Source organism: Zonotrichia leucophrys, chromosome 21 (genome assembly GCF_028769735.1).
Source record: "Zonotrichia leucophrys gambelii isolate GWCS_2022_RI chromosome 21, RI_Zleu_2.0, whole genome shotgun sequence".
NCBI classification, from domain to species: Eukaryota; Metazoa; Chordata; class Aves; order Passeriformes; family Passerellidae; genus Zonotrichia; species Zonotrichia leucophrys.
Window position 1 is genome coordinate 5,524,583 of NC_088190.1, and position 14,572 is coordinate 5,539,154.

General features: G+C 55.7%; 1 protein-coding gene across 5 annotated transcripts; it reads left to right on the plus strand.

The window, feature by feature from the left end:
- Nucleotides 1-310: 310 nt before the first annotated feature.
- Nucleotides 311-13,109, plus strand: ECE1 (endothelin converting enzyme 1). 5 transcript variants are annotated; one of them, XM_064730672.1, is made up of 18 exons: nucleotides 311-466; nucleotides 3,575-3,661; nucleotides 4,579-4,720; nucleotides 5,726-5,938; nucleotides 7,246-7,370; nucleotides 7,651-7,863; nucleotides 7,953-8,144; nucleotides 8,679-8,821; nucleotides 8,907-9,021; nucleotides 9,232-9,342; nucleotides 9,624-9,722; nucleotides 9,837-9,914; nucleotides 10,298-10,401; nucleotides 10,605-10,715; nucleotides 10,835-10,902; nucleotides 10,979-11,169; nucleotides 11,262-11,357; nucleotides 11,611-13,109. In XM_064730672.1, exons 2-18 carry the CDS (start codon nucleotides 3,575-3,577, stop codon nucleotides 11,785-11,787), a joined length of 2,265 nt encoding a protein of 754 aa, XP_064586742.1. In that variant the 5' UTR covers nucleotides 311-466; the 3' UTR covers nucleotides 11,788-13,109. The 5 variants fall into 5 exon arrangements, with proteins under 5 accessions (XP_064586742.1, XP_064586739.1, XP_064586743.1 ...); XM_064730669.1 differs by lacking the exon at nucleotides 311-466 and adding an exon at nucleotides 468-592; XM_064730673.1 differs by lacking the exon at nucleotides 311-466 and adding an exon at nucleotides 1,526-1,682.
- Nucleotides 13,110-14,572: the final 1,463 nt, after the last annotated feature.

Below are 14,572 nucleotides of genomic sequence, written 5' to 3' on the forward strand. Positions count from 1 at the left end.
CCGGTGCTTTTCGGCGTGGGGAAAGCTGCACCCACCCGTGCTTTCCAGCCGCGGGCGTGCACGAGTGGGCGCAGCTGCGGGCGTGCAAGCAGCACACGCGCGCTCTTGCACGACCACGCGCGTGCCCGTCGGTGGCCCCGCTCCCTCGGCCACGCGCGTTCGCACGGGCGCGCTCCCGCGGCCGGAGCCCCGTGCTCTGCCCCGCGGCCCCGAGCGCTCTCCCCGCGGCCCCACGTGCTTTCTTTCGCCCTTGCACAAGCGGCCGCCGCCGGGATCGCGCCTTGCACGCCCGCCCCGGGACGCCACATCCCCTCCGGCCATGGAGCCGGGGCTGCCGATGGGGGATGCTGCCGGCAGCGCCGGGGCACGCGGGGCCCCCCAAACGGGGCTCGGGGCCCCCCGAAAGAGTTAAAGGAGGCGTGCGGGAAGCCCGTCCCTCCGCGGCCCCATTGGTTTCCCATCCCAGGTACATCCTTTGCTCGTCACCCTCGCCACCCTCGCTAGGCCGCGGCGGCGTCACGAGCGGTGCCGGGGCTCAACGGGCGCTCGCCCCATCGGGGCCGGGGCCGGCGGGAGTGGGGTGACGGCCATGGTGAGTGGGGGGGCCCGGCGACACCCCCAGATCTGGGGGTGGCTGAGTGGGGGCCGCTCGGCCGAAGCGGGGCGCCGGGTGATGCATCTCCCGTGGGATGCTCTTTGGAACCCCATAGGAACCCCCCATTGCATCGCGGGGGACCCCCTTTGGACCCCGGAGGGACTCCGTGAGACCCTCATTGGACCCTTAAGGGATCCCCCATTGCATCCCAAGGGACCCCCCAAGACACCCCCAGGGACCCCCGGTGCACCCCCGAGCACCCCTGGGTGCCCCACTCGAGCCCCCCCGCCCCTTTTTCTTTGTGGCCAGGGGGGTCGCCAGGCGGAGACCCCAAAGTGGGTGCTCCCCTCTGGGTGCCCCCTCAACCCCCCGCCGACCCCAAATCCACTCTTGACCCAAACTCGCGGGGGTTTGCTCCGTGTTTCCCTCTGCCGAGAGAGGGGGGCGCCCCCCACCCAACTGAACCCACTTTTGTGGGGCTGTTTGCGAACACCCCCAAACTGGGTTGTACTCCTCCCTATTTTTTTTTATTATTTTTTAGGTTTAACCCTTTTTTTGCTGCTTTTAAAGCTTTTCTCAAAAAATTACTTTATCTACACTCAGGGCTCCCTACAAAACAGGGGGCTCCCCCAAAACACTTTCCCAGCACCCCTGATTAACACCGACACCCCAGGAGTTGCTAATTACCCCCGGACATCCTAATTAGCAAAGCTGAGCCTCGCTGGGCGCTGGCTGCGGGCTGCCGAGGTGCGGGGGCACCCATGGGTGCCGGGGGTGGGGCGGGTGGGCACCGCTTTGCCAGGCGGGGCTTTGGGGGCGCGGGGGTGGCTCGGGGGGCTCAGGGGGGAGTTGTGGAGCTGGAGGGGCTGCAGGGAGGCGAGGAATCGCCATGGCGATCGTGGCCGCGCTTGCTCCGAAATGGCGCCCGGACGGGAATTGAAAGCAGCCGGCGGAGGCTCGGGGTGCCCGGTACCGGAGCGGGGCTCCCCCAGCGGGGCAGAACCGGGAGCCCCCCGGGCCTTCCTGGGGGTGTGCGAGCTCCGAGCACGTGGGGCTTATTGTTTATAGAGCGGAGGAGCGATCTGGGGTAAAACCATTATTTAATGCTGATTTTTATAAGATTTTTATAAGTTGTAAAGAGAGTGAAAATCCCTTGCACGGGGGGTAAAGTGTGGGTGTCCCCCACCCTGTTGGAGCGGGGAGAATGGATTTTTATTCGGATTGAAGCAAATAAAGGCTTGGAGGGGGGAGGTGTATGACAAAAGCTACCCCAAAAAAAGGGGTGCTCCTGCTTCACCTGCTGGAGAGGATGAGGAGCACCCCGAGGTGCTGCTATGGCCACAATATGAAGGATATGGGTGTTAAAAATACCTCCCGGGCCCGATTTCCCCTCAAATTAAGGTTGCTGGGGGTCGACCCTAGTGCCTCTCGGGGGTGTTTTGGGGAACTCGGGCTCAGTTTTGATTCTCTGATGGCTGGTACAGGGTTGAGCCAGCACATCTCTTGTGAAAGGAGAACAGAAAGGGATTCTTGTTTTGGTCTTTTTCCTTGTTTTCAGGCTAGGGTAGGCGGGGTGGGGGATCGCTGAGGGGAAAAAAAGATTGCATTTCCTCAGGAAATGGAGTGAAAGCTGGGATTCCAGGAATTTGGTGTTGCAGAGCCGTGGGGGCTTCATGGATTCCCCCCCTCCCCTGCGTGAGCGGGGATTTGTGCCCGGAGCTGCCAATTCCAGCCATGTGCGAAGTACTAAAATAGGTGGAAAAAAGTGAAAGGGGTGGGAAAAAATAGGATCTAAACAGAGATTTTCCCCACGATAAAATCTTGCAGTTGAGGCTCTTTTGCCTCACGGTTCTCAGGCTCCAGGCGGGCGCCCAGGGGAGATTTTGGAGCTACAAGCAGAGATTTCGGTACAACCGAGGAGGGAAACCACCTCTTTGTTTTAACCCTTTTTCTTCCCCAGGTGGGTTTTGTGGTTAATTAAACTGAGGCTGGGATTTGGGATTCGGGGAGAGGATCAGACTTGCTATTAAATGTGCTAAGGGAGTTTTGGGAATGCTGCTGTTGGAAACAAGGCTGAGAACCGGTGCTTTCATTCTGCCTGGAGAAACTGAGGCACGGCTGTGCGGGGTTTGGATCAGCTCATCCCTTTGGGATTGATGGCAGCGGGATGGGGACGTCCAGATGGGGTTTAAATCCCCTGCCTGCACTGATTGCGGGTGAAGGGCTGTGAGTGGTGCTGTTCTGCCTATCGGTGGCAGGGTCAGGGTGGATTTTGGGGTGCCCAGCCCCTCGGTGGGGAGTGGAGCGTTGTTTGCTCCATCGGGAGACAATCTGGCTGGATGGCAGGGCAGTGCCAGGGGGAAGGAAACAGCGGCGGCGGCACGATAAGGGCCGGCTGCCAACCCGTGAGGTTTTCCTTGTTTTTCTGCCGGGGATGAGATAAGAGCCGGGCACAGGCACAAGATAATGCCCGGGGGACACGGCGCCGGGAGGGAGCCAGTCCGCAGCTGAAATTCCTGGTGCTGTCGCTTTTGGGTGCTCGCAGGGACGTGTCCGGGTGTTTCACGGTGCGCGGGGTTCATAGAGCCGGGAGTGTCGGGGAGAAAAGCCATTTTCCCTGCTGCCAGCCTTGCCCAGGTGCCTGGCACTCCGGGGTGCCCTGGCACAGGGGGGTCGCTCTCCCCGCTGCAGGGCGGAGGTGGATCCGGATTTATTCCAGGCTGAAGGGGAGGTTGCACAACGCGGCCCCGGGGGAAAGTGAGGCGGGTTCGGGCTTTGCTCAGCTCTTGGCTCCGGCCCTCTTTGCTTTCCATAACCATCCTCCGGCGTTTGTGCAGTGCTTTACTACCTCTGAGCCATTCGGGATTTTGCTCCCTGAAGGAGGAGGTGGCTTTGGAAGGTGTGTAAACCTTCCTTCTCCTTCATCTTTTCCTCATTCCGAGGCCACTGAGCAACTCTGTTGCTGATCTCCCTGTGCAGATGTCGACCTACAAGCGGGCAACGCTGGATGATGAAGACCCCCTGGAGTCCCTTGGTGACAGTGATGGATACCCCAATGGCTTTCAGGTATGGCTTCATGTGTCTTTTAGGGAGGAAAAAGGGGATTTTGTGTCCTGGCAAGCAGCAAAAGGGTGCAGAAGGGTTTTCTACCTTTGACCAATATCTGGGGAGTAAAGTCCAGTGTGGGCAGAGCCATGTTGGCTCCTGCCACTGCTGCCCTTCGCTCCCCTTCTGGCACAGGGAGCCAGCAGGGCCATATCCTGCCTGCACTGATTCAACACTCCACCTCCCAGCTTTTCTGCTGCCAAACCCCTTCCCAGCATGGCTGGGGTGAGCAATTATCCAAGCACTGGGAGTTTTGTCCCCACACAAAAGGGGATTAGGTTAATTCCTCCCTGAGCAGTGGGAAAGCAGCTTAAAGAGGGCTGAGGGTGGCAAGAAAAAACTCCACCAGTGCCAGTGTCCAGCCTCACCGGGAAAGGTCCAGGTCTGGAGAGACCCTCTCTGTCCTGGCCCCAGTCCCAGCTCCATCAGTCTCTAGAATGGTGGTTTCTGCCCCAAATGTGTTTTTAGTTTTCCCGGCGGGGCCGTCTCCGCTTGCCGTCACATCGAGATGTTTCCTGGGGATGTTTTTGGCTGAGTGGGAGTATCCTGTTGAGGCATTTTGTGATGCAGCCCCCACCCTGTCCCAGTGCTGGCAGCAGGGACGGGGACAGCCGTGGGGTTACGCTGTGCTCGAGGAGGGGTTCAGGGTGGCACGGGACAGCAGGTGAGCCCTCCAAAGCGCTCGTCCCGCTCCCTTTCCTGCCATTGTGCCGCCCTTCCTGCCCTGTTTCTGGAAGGCAGCTGCTGCCTTTCCCAGCCCAATCCATGACGGATCCCTCGCCGGGGCTAAATTTCTGCTGTGGGCTGTGGGGAGCAAAATGGGGGCTGTGTCAGTGAGTTTCTCTGCCAGCGGGGAGACGACGCTGCTGTTCCCGCAGGTGAACTTCCGCGGCTCGCGGGGCAGCCGGGGCTGCTGGGCCGAGCGCACGCGTGCTGAGAAGCAGCTGCTGGTTCTGCTGGGGGTGCTGGCCGTGCTGCTCGTGGCCTGTCTGCTGGGACTCATCTTCCAGTACAGAGCCAGTAAGTCCTTTGCTCATTTTTTGGGGGCCAGAACGCCCAGGGAAGGGAGGATCTTGGGTTTAGTCTCTGCCTGTGAACACCAAGCAGAGCAGCTTATCCGAGCAACAGCAGGGATGGTTTGTTCAAGCTTTGAGCAAACAGCTGCGCAGGGACCCTGCCCCCTTGACCAGAGTGGGTTGCTGGGGAGTTCCCAGAATGCGATATTTGGTGCAAGGGTGGGATGCTTAGCTGCACTCCTCAGCTCAGGACAGGATTCTTGGGTATCAAACAGGATGTTCAGGTGTGGGGTGGGATCTTTGGGCTCAAGACAGAATGGTTACCTGCACCCCTTCACCCCAGGGCGAGATGCTCAGATGCAGGATAAGGTGTTTCTCTGATCTTTTATCCTGGAACTTGATGGCTGAGCACAGGCTGGGCTGTTTCTCTGTTGCTTGATTTTTTACGATTTTCTAAGCCTCCTGATGTTGACATCTTGTAGTGAACTTTCTCACACACTTTCTGTAAATAACTCATTGTTTTGCATTCCTTTATAAAAGAAGAGAAAGTTAACAGACTAACAGTCTGTCCAGTGTCATTGGAGAGGTGGCACTGTCACCCTCCAATCCACTGTCACTCTTGGAAAACTATAAATGTTGGAGTCAGAACATAAACTTCCCTTTTTTCTTCACCTTGAGAACAGCGGTGTGCACTTGTGTTCTTTCGTGTCCTATAATGACATTTCTCTGCATCCTTCACCCCAGGGTAAATGACAGGGCACTGGGCAGGATCTTTGGGCATAAGATGAGATGCTTGCCCTGGGATAGGATGATAGGGCAGGATGCTCAGGCATAGGTCAGCATGCCAGTCCATATTGCTTGCTATAGAGCATGGTGGTAAGGTACAAGGTGGGATGCTCAGGAACCAGGTGGGGTATTTGCCTGCATCCTTCAGCTCAGGGGGCAGGATGCTCTGTGGTGCTGCTCATTCTGCTGCAGCAGAGGAGCTGAAGCTGTCCCTGTCCCCCAGGGCCACCTGCTGTGTGCCTGTCAGAAGCCTGCATCTCCATCACCAGCTCCATCCTCAGCTCGCTGGACCGCACGGTGAATCCCTGCGAGGATTTCTTCAGCTATGCCTGCGGGGGCTGGATCAAGGCCAACCCCCTCCCTGATGGTCACTCACGCTGGGGCACCTTCAACAACCTCTGGGAGCACAACCAGGCCATCATGAAGCACCTGCTGGGTGAGTGTGTGGGAGCAGTGGGACCCCGCAATGCTCAGGGGCCCCAGTGGGTCCCAGGGATGCCAAAAACATCTGCATGGAAATTTGAGTTTGGAACTGAACTCCAGCATCAAACCAGTCTGTGACATGTGTGCTGTGAGGACATTGAGAAAGGGATCCTGGCTGTGTTTGCTCTCCTAGATGGCCCTGAGATTTTTGACTGTGGTGTTGCTAGTCTGTGGTGCTGAGTAGGGAAAAAGCCTCTGCTCTGTAAACCCCATGGTGGCATTCCCAGGAGCTCTGAAATTCAGGATGTGCATTCCAGACTGCATCCAGAGGCTGTAGTGCCCCAGTATCACCCCAAGGACATGTATTTTTCCTGTGCTATAACTTCCAGCCTTCGTGAGTAGCCTTTTGGGGGGCTGGCTGCCAGTATGGCCATTTTTGGGGGGCCAAAACTCCCCCAGCAAAGGGAGGGTCCTGGGCTCAGGCTCTGCGTGCGAACGCCGAAGCAGAGCAGCTTATCCCAGCAACCGGCGGGGACGGTTTGTTCAAGCTTTGAGCAAACAACTGGCTCCTTATCAGCACTTTCCACTGCGCCAGGGCTGATTATCTGGAAAGAGAAGGTTTGGGAAGAGTGTTGTCTTTAGAGAGAAAGGGGGTGGCGCGGGAACAGCTTCGTCCCTGGCTTTTCCCGCAGAAATCTGGCGCTGGTTTTACCGGGAGAAGAGACTGGGCCTCCAGCCAAGTGGTCGCGGTCGGCATTTCCTTGAATTCCTTGGAGCTGAGGGACCTTTAGTTAATAAAACCACACAGCTGGGAAGCCAAAGGTGCAAGCTGTGTCATCAGGAAAATAAATTAAAAAAAAACCCAAAAACCCTCTGGGAAAGTAGAATTTTAGCTGGGGAGATGAAAGGAAGGTTTTGGAGGCAGAGGAGAAAAATGGGTTTATTGTTCCTTTTTGCAGGAATAAATAATATAGGTCTGGGGGGCACCAGCACAGAGGCGAGGGCAGCACCCGAGGCTGGATGATGCTGGGAATATCAGAGCTGCTGGAAAAATAAAAATGCTCTTTGTTTTTTCTTTCTTTATCTTTTGTCCCCAAAGAGTTGGAGCAGTCACTGTGGGTGGGAAAGGAGAAGGGGGGGCAGGAGGCCAGGAAGGGATGGGGCCAATGGGATGCCTTGGGGGCATGGTGGGGACTACTGGGACAATCCTTGGCGCCTTTCTGGAGCCTGGCCTTGCCCAGAATGGGGCTGAATCCTTCTGGGTCCAGCAGATGCCCATCCCTGGAGCCCCATGTGATTCCCCCTGGGTACCTCCCACAGAAAACACCACGGCCAATGTGTCCAGCGAGGCAGAGCGCAAGGCACAGCGCTATTACCAGGCCTGCATGAATGAGAGCAAGATCGAGGAGCTGCGTGCCACCCCGCTCATGGAACTCATCCAAAAGGTTTGTCCCAGTCCTTGTGGAAAAGCCATCTTCCCGCTGCAAAATGGGGGGAAAAGCTCAGTCATGGGCAGTCCCAGCACCCTCCATACTCCATTCTTGGCGCTTCCTGCAGAAGAGCATCCCCCAGGTCGAGCAGGCAGAGGCAGGGATTTATAATCCTATAATGGGGCTTTTTAGGCCCCTTGCAGGATGTTTCCCCCCAGGGTGGATATTGAGGGGATATTGAAGCAATTTCAGGTGGTTGTTTGTTACTCAAATGTTGTTTGGTGTCTGTCCCCAGCTGGGTGGCTGGAACATCACAGGTACCTGTGCCGGTGACAACTTCAACGAGACGCTGCGGGAGGTGACGGCGCACTATCGCACCTCGCCCTTCTTTTCCGTCTACGTCAGCGCCGACTCCAAGAACTCCAACAGCAACGTCATCCAGGTGGATCAGTCAGGGCTGGGCCTGCCATCACGGGATTACTACCTGAACAAGACTGAGAACGAGAAGGTGAGGGTGTCAGGGGAAATGTGGGTTGGCTGGGGGATGCTATGGGTGGGTGAACCTGCTGTGCTGATCCCACCTGTCCGACCATGCAGGTGCTCGCCGGGTACCTGAACTACATGGTGCAGCTGGGGATGTTCCTGGGAGGCAGCGATGAGGAGGCAACGCGGCAGCAGATGCAGCAGATCCTGGATTTTGAGACGGCCTTGGCCAATATCACCATCCCGCAGGAGAAGCACCGGGATGAGGAGGTCATCTACCATAAAATGACAGCAGGAGAACTGAAGGTAGGGATGGAGCTGGTGAGCTTCCCCATTCTGCTGTGGTTGTGTGGTTCCCCATTCTGGCGTGGATGGGTGGAGGTGACGCAGCTCCTCTGGGAATCCTGACACCAGCTGACACAGCCTGGGAAGCTCTTGTGCAATAGCTTGGCCCACGTCCTCCTTGGGGAAATCCTACCCTGACCCTTCCTCCCAGCCTCTGGACCACCCCTGGGGCCAGCAGCTGTCTTACTGCAGCACTTATGTCCTCCTGGGACTGCTGCCCTTGGACGTCAGCCTGGTCACCTCCCAGTGTCCCGAGAGGGGCTGTAACTTGTGTCAACATCTCTGACACCCACCCCACTTTCTTTTCCTTCTTTGTGGGAGGAAATTGTTTACTCCCCTTCAACCTTTCAAGGGTGCTGCTGTTAGAGGAACTGGCCTCTGCAAAATCAGCTGAATTCATCAAATGGGGATTGATGCAGCCAATTCCAGCTCAAGAAGCAGCTGCCACCCCCTGTGATGGTTTTTAGGTCCATAGCAGCGCTGTGGCTTTTGCAGGAGCTGGCACCAGCTGTGGACTGGATGCCCTTCCTCTCCACGGTCTTCTACCCTGTGGAGCTCAACGAGTCAGAGCCCGTTGTGGTCTATGCCAAGGAGTACCTGGAGCAGGTCTCTGACCTCATCCTGGCCACGGATAAGTGGTGAGAACCCCCTGCCTGTACAGAGACCTGGGTACCCAGGGTGGGCAGGAATGTGCTGCTGCCTACTCACCCCCTCTCACCATAGTCTCCTCAACAACTACATGATCTGGAACCTGGTGAGGAAAACCAGCCCTCTCCTTGACCAGCGCTTCCGGGATGCCGAGGAAAAATTCATGGAAGTGATGTATGGGACGAAGAAGGTGAGGGTGAAGTCCTCAGTGCCCCTGAATCACCATTAAAATGGTGATGGCTTTTTATCCCAAGGCCCTCTCATGTGGCATCCAAACAGTAGAGATGTGGGGCAGCTTTTGGGGTGGCAGAGGGTTGGATGGGCCAGGTGGAGCGAGGGGTGGGAATGTGGAGGGCTTTGTTCTGTGCCACCACTGATGACCACCTCCTGTCCCATGCAGAGCTGCCTCCCACGCTGGAAGTTTTGCATCAGTGACACGGACAACAACCTGGGCTTCGCTCTGGGGGCCATGTTTGTCAAGGCCACCTTTGCTGAGGACAGCAAGCAGGTGGTACGTCCCCAAGGCAGCAGCGTGCGAGTCCTGGTGCTGGGAAAGCCTCTACAGTGGTGGAACTGTTGGGGCAGACAATGTTTCCCTGTCCACTGTGGGTGGGAAAGGAGTTTCTCTGTCCACTGTGTTGCATTCACTGTGCATCTCCGCATGCCGGGCTTTTCACCATGTGTTGTCTTGGCCTCCCAGCCACTTCTTCCCTGTGGTGTGAAGGTCCTTGACCTCTCTGGGACAGGAAGCCAGCTCTTTGGACTGACGCTGTGCTGCCTTGTTTTGTCTAGGCGGAGGAAATGATTGCAGAGATTAAAACTGCCTTCGAGGAAAGCCTGGAGACCCTGCAGTGGATGGATGAGGAGACGAGGAAATCAGCCAAAGAGAAGGTGAGGCGCTGGTGGCTGCGCTGGGGAGAGGATGAAGGTGGAGGATGGCGTAACGGGGCGAGCCTGTCCTCCATCTCTGGCACTGAGAGCACTCTGGTCCTTGTCACCCTCCAGGCAGATGCCATCTACAACATGATTGGCTATCCCAAATTCATCATGGACCCCAAGGAGCTGGATAAAGTGTTTAATGACGTGAGTAGGTCAGATATGTCCCCTGGGTTTTCTGTAGGAGGTACAGGATGTGTCTGTATCACCATGGCCTCGGGGCAGCCTTGAACCCCAGGTTTCCTCCAGAAGAGTCTCACTGATGTCCTTGGCCCTTCTCTTGGGACTTCTCAGAGAGCTGTGGGCCAGTCCTGGGGTGGCTGGGGCTCTTGGGATCCCTGCCTGGGAAAAGGAGGAGCTGTTTTCCATAAGGGTGATTCATTTCCCTCCAGAGACTCTACAGATGTTGGAGAGGAGGTGAAACAGGAGAAGCCATAACTCTGCTGGCTCTGGAGGCTCAGACATGACTGTGAAGGGAGGAGTGGGGCTGGGCGATCACCACACACCACTCACGCCTTGTTCTTTTGCAGTACGAGGCCGTGTCCGACCTCTATTTTGAGAATGTCATGCAGTTTTACAACTTCTCAGCCAGGGTCACGGCTGACCAGCTCCGGAAACCACCAAACCGGGACCAGTAAGTCCTCTGCTCCACTTCCCTGTTGTACTCAATGGGGAATGTCAGCATATCTGGAGCACTGGGATTTAGTGTCCACCAGCCTGTGCTGGTTTTGAGGAGATAAATTTAGGATAACGGCTTTGCAACAAAAGTGGATGTTGTTGGAGCAAACACTGGTGATGGCTTGTGTTGCCATGATGGCCATGTTTGTGTTCCTGCAGGTGGAGCATGACACCTCCGACGGTCAACGCATATTACTCTCCCACCAAGAACGAGATTGTCTTCCCTGCTGGCATCCTCCAGGCCCCCTTTTACACCCGTGCATCCCCCAAGTAAGACTCATGGGAAAACAGAATTCCCAGCTTTCCTTCTATATCCAAATCTCTGCCTAAGTTTCATGGCTGTGGAGAGCAAAAGCTGCTTTGTTAATCTCTGCATTACCCTCCTGCAGGTCCCTGAATTTTGGTGGGATTGGCGTGGTGGTGGGCCATGAGTTGACACATGCCTTCGATGACCAAGGTATGACCATGGCCGGGTGGGTGGGCAGCTGGAGGGGTGGCCAGTATGAGATGAAGAATCCACTGTGTTTTTGCAGGCCGGGAATACGACAAAGACGGCAACCTACGTCCCTGGTGGAAGAATTCCTCCGTGGAGGCCTTCAAGCATCAGACAGCGTGCATGGTGGAGCAGTATGGCAACTACACTGTCAACGGTGAGGCAGTCAATGGCAAGCACACCCTTGGGGAGAACATCGCCGACAACGGGGGCCTCAAGGCTGCCTACCGGGTAGGACCACGGGGCTGGGGAGATTCAAAGGGGGACGTGGTGTGGTGGGATTTGTGTTGTCTCCCGAGCCCACTGTGCTCCCTGGTTTTCAGGCATATCAAAACTGGCTGAAAAAGAATGGAGATGAAGAAACACTCCCAACTCTTGGCCTCACCAACTACCAGCTCTTCTTCGTTGGCTTTGCACAGGTACATGTGGTTACCTTGGGAGGGTGGGCACACAGATTTTTGGAGGTGGAGTATGCCCAGATGGGATTGGGAGGGTGTGATGGCAAAACAGAGTCCTTCATGTAGTGGATGGAGAATGAGATTGGGGTGGTGCTGGTTACAAAGGAAGACAGAACTGCAGCTCGAGCTGCCTCGGCCCCCATCATGCAGGCAGAGAGGTTGGATTCAGCACTGATGGGTGTCAGTACTCAGGCCCCTTGCCCTCCATTTGCAGGTGTGGTGCTCAGTTCGCACCCCAGAGAGCTCGCACGAGGGGCTCATCACCGACCCCCACAGCCCCTCGCGCTTCCGCGTCATCGGCACCGTCTCCAACTCCCGGGAGTTCGCCGAGCACTTCAGCTGCCCCCCGGGCTCCCCCATGAACCCCCTCAAGAAGTGTGAAGTCTGGTGATGGCCGGGTGCCCCAGGGAGCCGGCGGCTGGTTGCTTTGTCCTCTGCCAACAGCTGGGCTTCCCCAGTCCTTTGAGGCTCAAACCACTTCTCCATGCCACAGAGAGCCCGACTCTTCAGCCGGAGCAGTGTCTGTGCCCCGGCTTTGTCCGAGGTTCAATCCACTGTGAAAACTCCTCATCCTCTGCTTGTTGGTGACATGACTTTGGTTTGGGGGTCTCTTCTTTGCCACCATGACCGGGCCATGTGCCGAGGCACGGGCATCTGTGGGCACTGCCTGTATTTACACACACAGCGCTCCAGCCTGACCCACCACATGGAAAACCCCTCTGTTTTGGAGGTGATAAAGGGAACCCCCAGCAGTGGCAGGTTTGTCTGCGTGTCTAAATACACCTGCTGTACCACCTTCTCTCCAAAGATGCGCACACGAGGGTGGAAAGTATTTTAAGATATATTTTTTTGGGGGGGGGGGGAAATACGTATATTTTTTTCATGTGTTGTGGAATACACTGGAAATTTTCAGGGAAAATGCATTTAAAAGCCTTTTTTTAGTAAAAGATTAGTATATTTATTAATTTTTTTTTTACTTAGTGCAGCCGTAGGTGCAGCACCCTGTGGTGACAGTCCCTTGGCAAGGGAAGCTGGGTAGGGCTGTGGATATTTTTCCAGTCTTGAATCCTGTATTTCTCTGGGAGGGACTATCCTTAGAGGATGCTGATGGGAAAATTAGGGACGCAGGCCTGGGGACAGGGCTGGAGGATGCTGCAAGTCACAGAGGCTGTGCTGGGATGCTGCAGCTCCTGGGATTAGCTTTAATTTCAGAGCGTAAAGGGAAAAATTGACGTAACCAAAGATGTAACCAAGGTGGTGATGGGGTGGATGAAGCATCCTGTTCTCCCTCCTCTCTCCTCTGAAGCCAGGCCAGCCAGGATTTCCTGGCCCTAAAGCTTCCCAGACAAGTGCAGGCGGTTCCTGCCGCTGCTTCTCTCATGCCGAGCCTGCCCTCTGCCTGGGAAACTGCAAGCCCCAAAAGCACCACGTGCCCCCAGAGCTCTGTCCCTCCACAGCTGCTTTGGCACCAGTGTGAGAAGTGATCAGGATGGGGCTGAGGGACTTTTTTAAGGGATGTTTTTAATACCTGTTTTGAGGGGAAAGCACTGACAGGAGCTCAGGTGCTGTGTGTTGTCTTCTTGCTCTAGACAAAGCAGAGACCTAGAGGGATTTTTAATATTTATATGTAAAGGGAGGGATGGAAGGGGCTGGGTTTTTGTAACTATTTTTTCACCCTACGCGTGAGGCTTATTGTAATTGAAATAATAAATACTTTTTACTGGATTTGGAGCTGATCATGACTTGAATTTTCTTATAGCAGGAGGGTCTGCATCCATTTATTTGTGCTCTTCTCCCTGTCTACACCACTGAGACTGTCCCATGCTGACAAAACGGAGCCATTGAGCCTTTTCCTAGCCTGTGCTTGGTGACCTATGCCTCTCTTGGAGGCTAAATCCAGGGGATTTTTGCCCCAAAACCTCACTCTCACTGCAGGTGGCTCTTTGCTTTCCATCTCTATGGCACGGCCCCACACAGCTCCCTGGCAGGGAGGTCTTTCCCAGATGCTTTTCCTTCCTTCTGGGTGAGTTTTTGGCTGGCTGGGCTGCGGTTGGATCCAGCGGCACAGGCCCTGTGCAGGTTTCCCTCCAAACTCCCTTATTTATGGCTTGGTGATGCTGGTGGGATGCTGCCAGGTCCATAACAGGCCAACATTCACTCTGAGCAGATGCTCCATGGCTTCATCAGGCTTGCCCAAAAAATGCAAGGCAGGACCTAGACTGCAGGCTCCCTGTAAGCCTCACCCCTGGCAGGGCTGATGGTCATTAACCACACCAAGGGCTGGGTACTCCTTTGCTATTTAACCTAGGAATTGTTGGTGCTTTGGTACTGGTTATAGTTTATTTAGGGGGGATGTTGGTAGTGTTTATTCAGTGTCATTGGTGGTGAATCCTTATCTGGAAGCTTGGGGTAGGTGGGGTGTTGTTGGTTATGGTCTTGGGATAGGGTTGGTTGTGGTGGTGGGACTTGTTATGGGGGGTGTGTTGGGGTTATTAGCAGATGAGGGGACGGGTTTGTTATCGGGGGCTGGATTTGGGGCAAAACTAGGAGGCTGCAGCCCATTTGTAGCAAACTTTTTAGAATACGAAGTGTTTCTGCTGCTGGCACGGGCAGGACTGAGCCAGCAGTGAGCTGGGGACATGGATGTTGCATAAATAAGACATTAAAATACATCTCTGACTGTTTTTACCGTGTTTTCTCACCCAGATGGAATGGAAATGCAGTAATAGCACTCACTTTCTGCTTGCACACTCGGTGTGAGGCCCTCGGCTTCCTGCAGCGCTGAGAGCGGCCGTGGCCGCCGTTGTTTTCCCTGAGATCCGCCTGGAAATGGCGCAAACCCGCAGAGGGCGGTGGAGCCGAGAGAATCGCTGCTGCACATCCAGGGCTGGGCTGGCAGGAACCTGCGATGTTACCCGAGCCCTGGTTGGGTCTGGATGTGGCTCCACGTGTTTGAATTGTGGTGGAATACCTGCATTCCTAGGGAAAGAGAAGAACAGCGTGGGCGTAAGGCAAAGAGAATAGAGCGGGGCTGGGTGAGAGGGTGTTTTCCCAGCTGCAAAGCAGCAAGGAAGGGAGCACAGGCGTCACATGGAGATGCTGTTAGAAGTGGTTTAACCATCCAAACAGGAAACACTTTGGCTCTCTGGGATTTACTTGCAGGGAGGGACCATGCA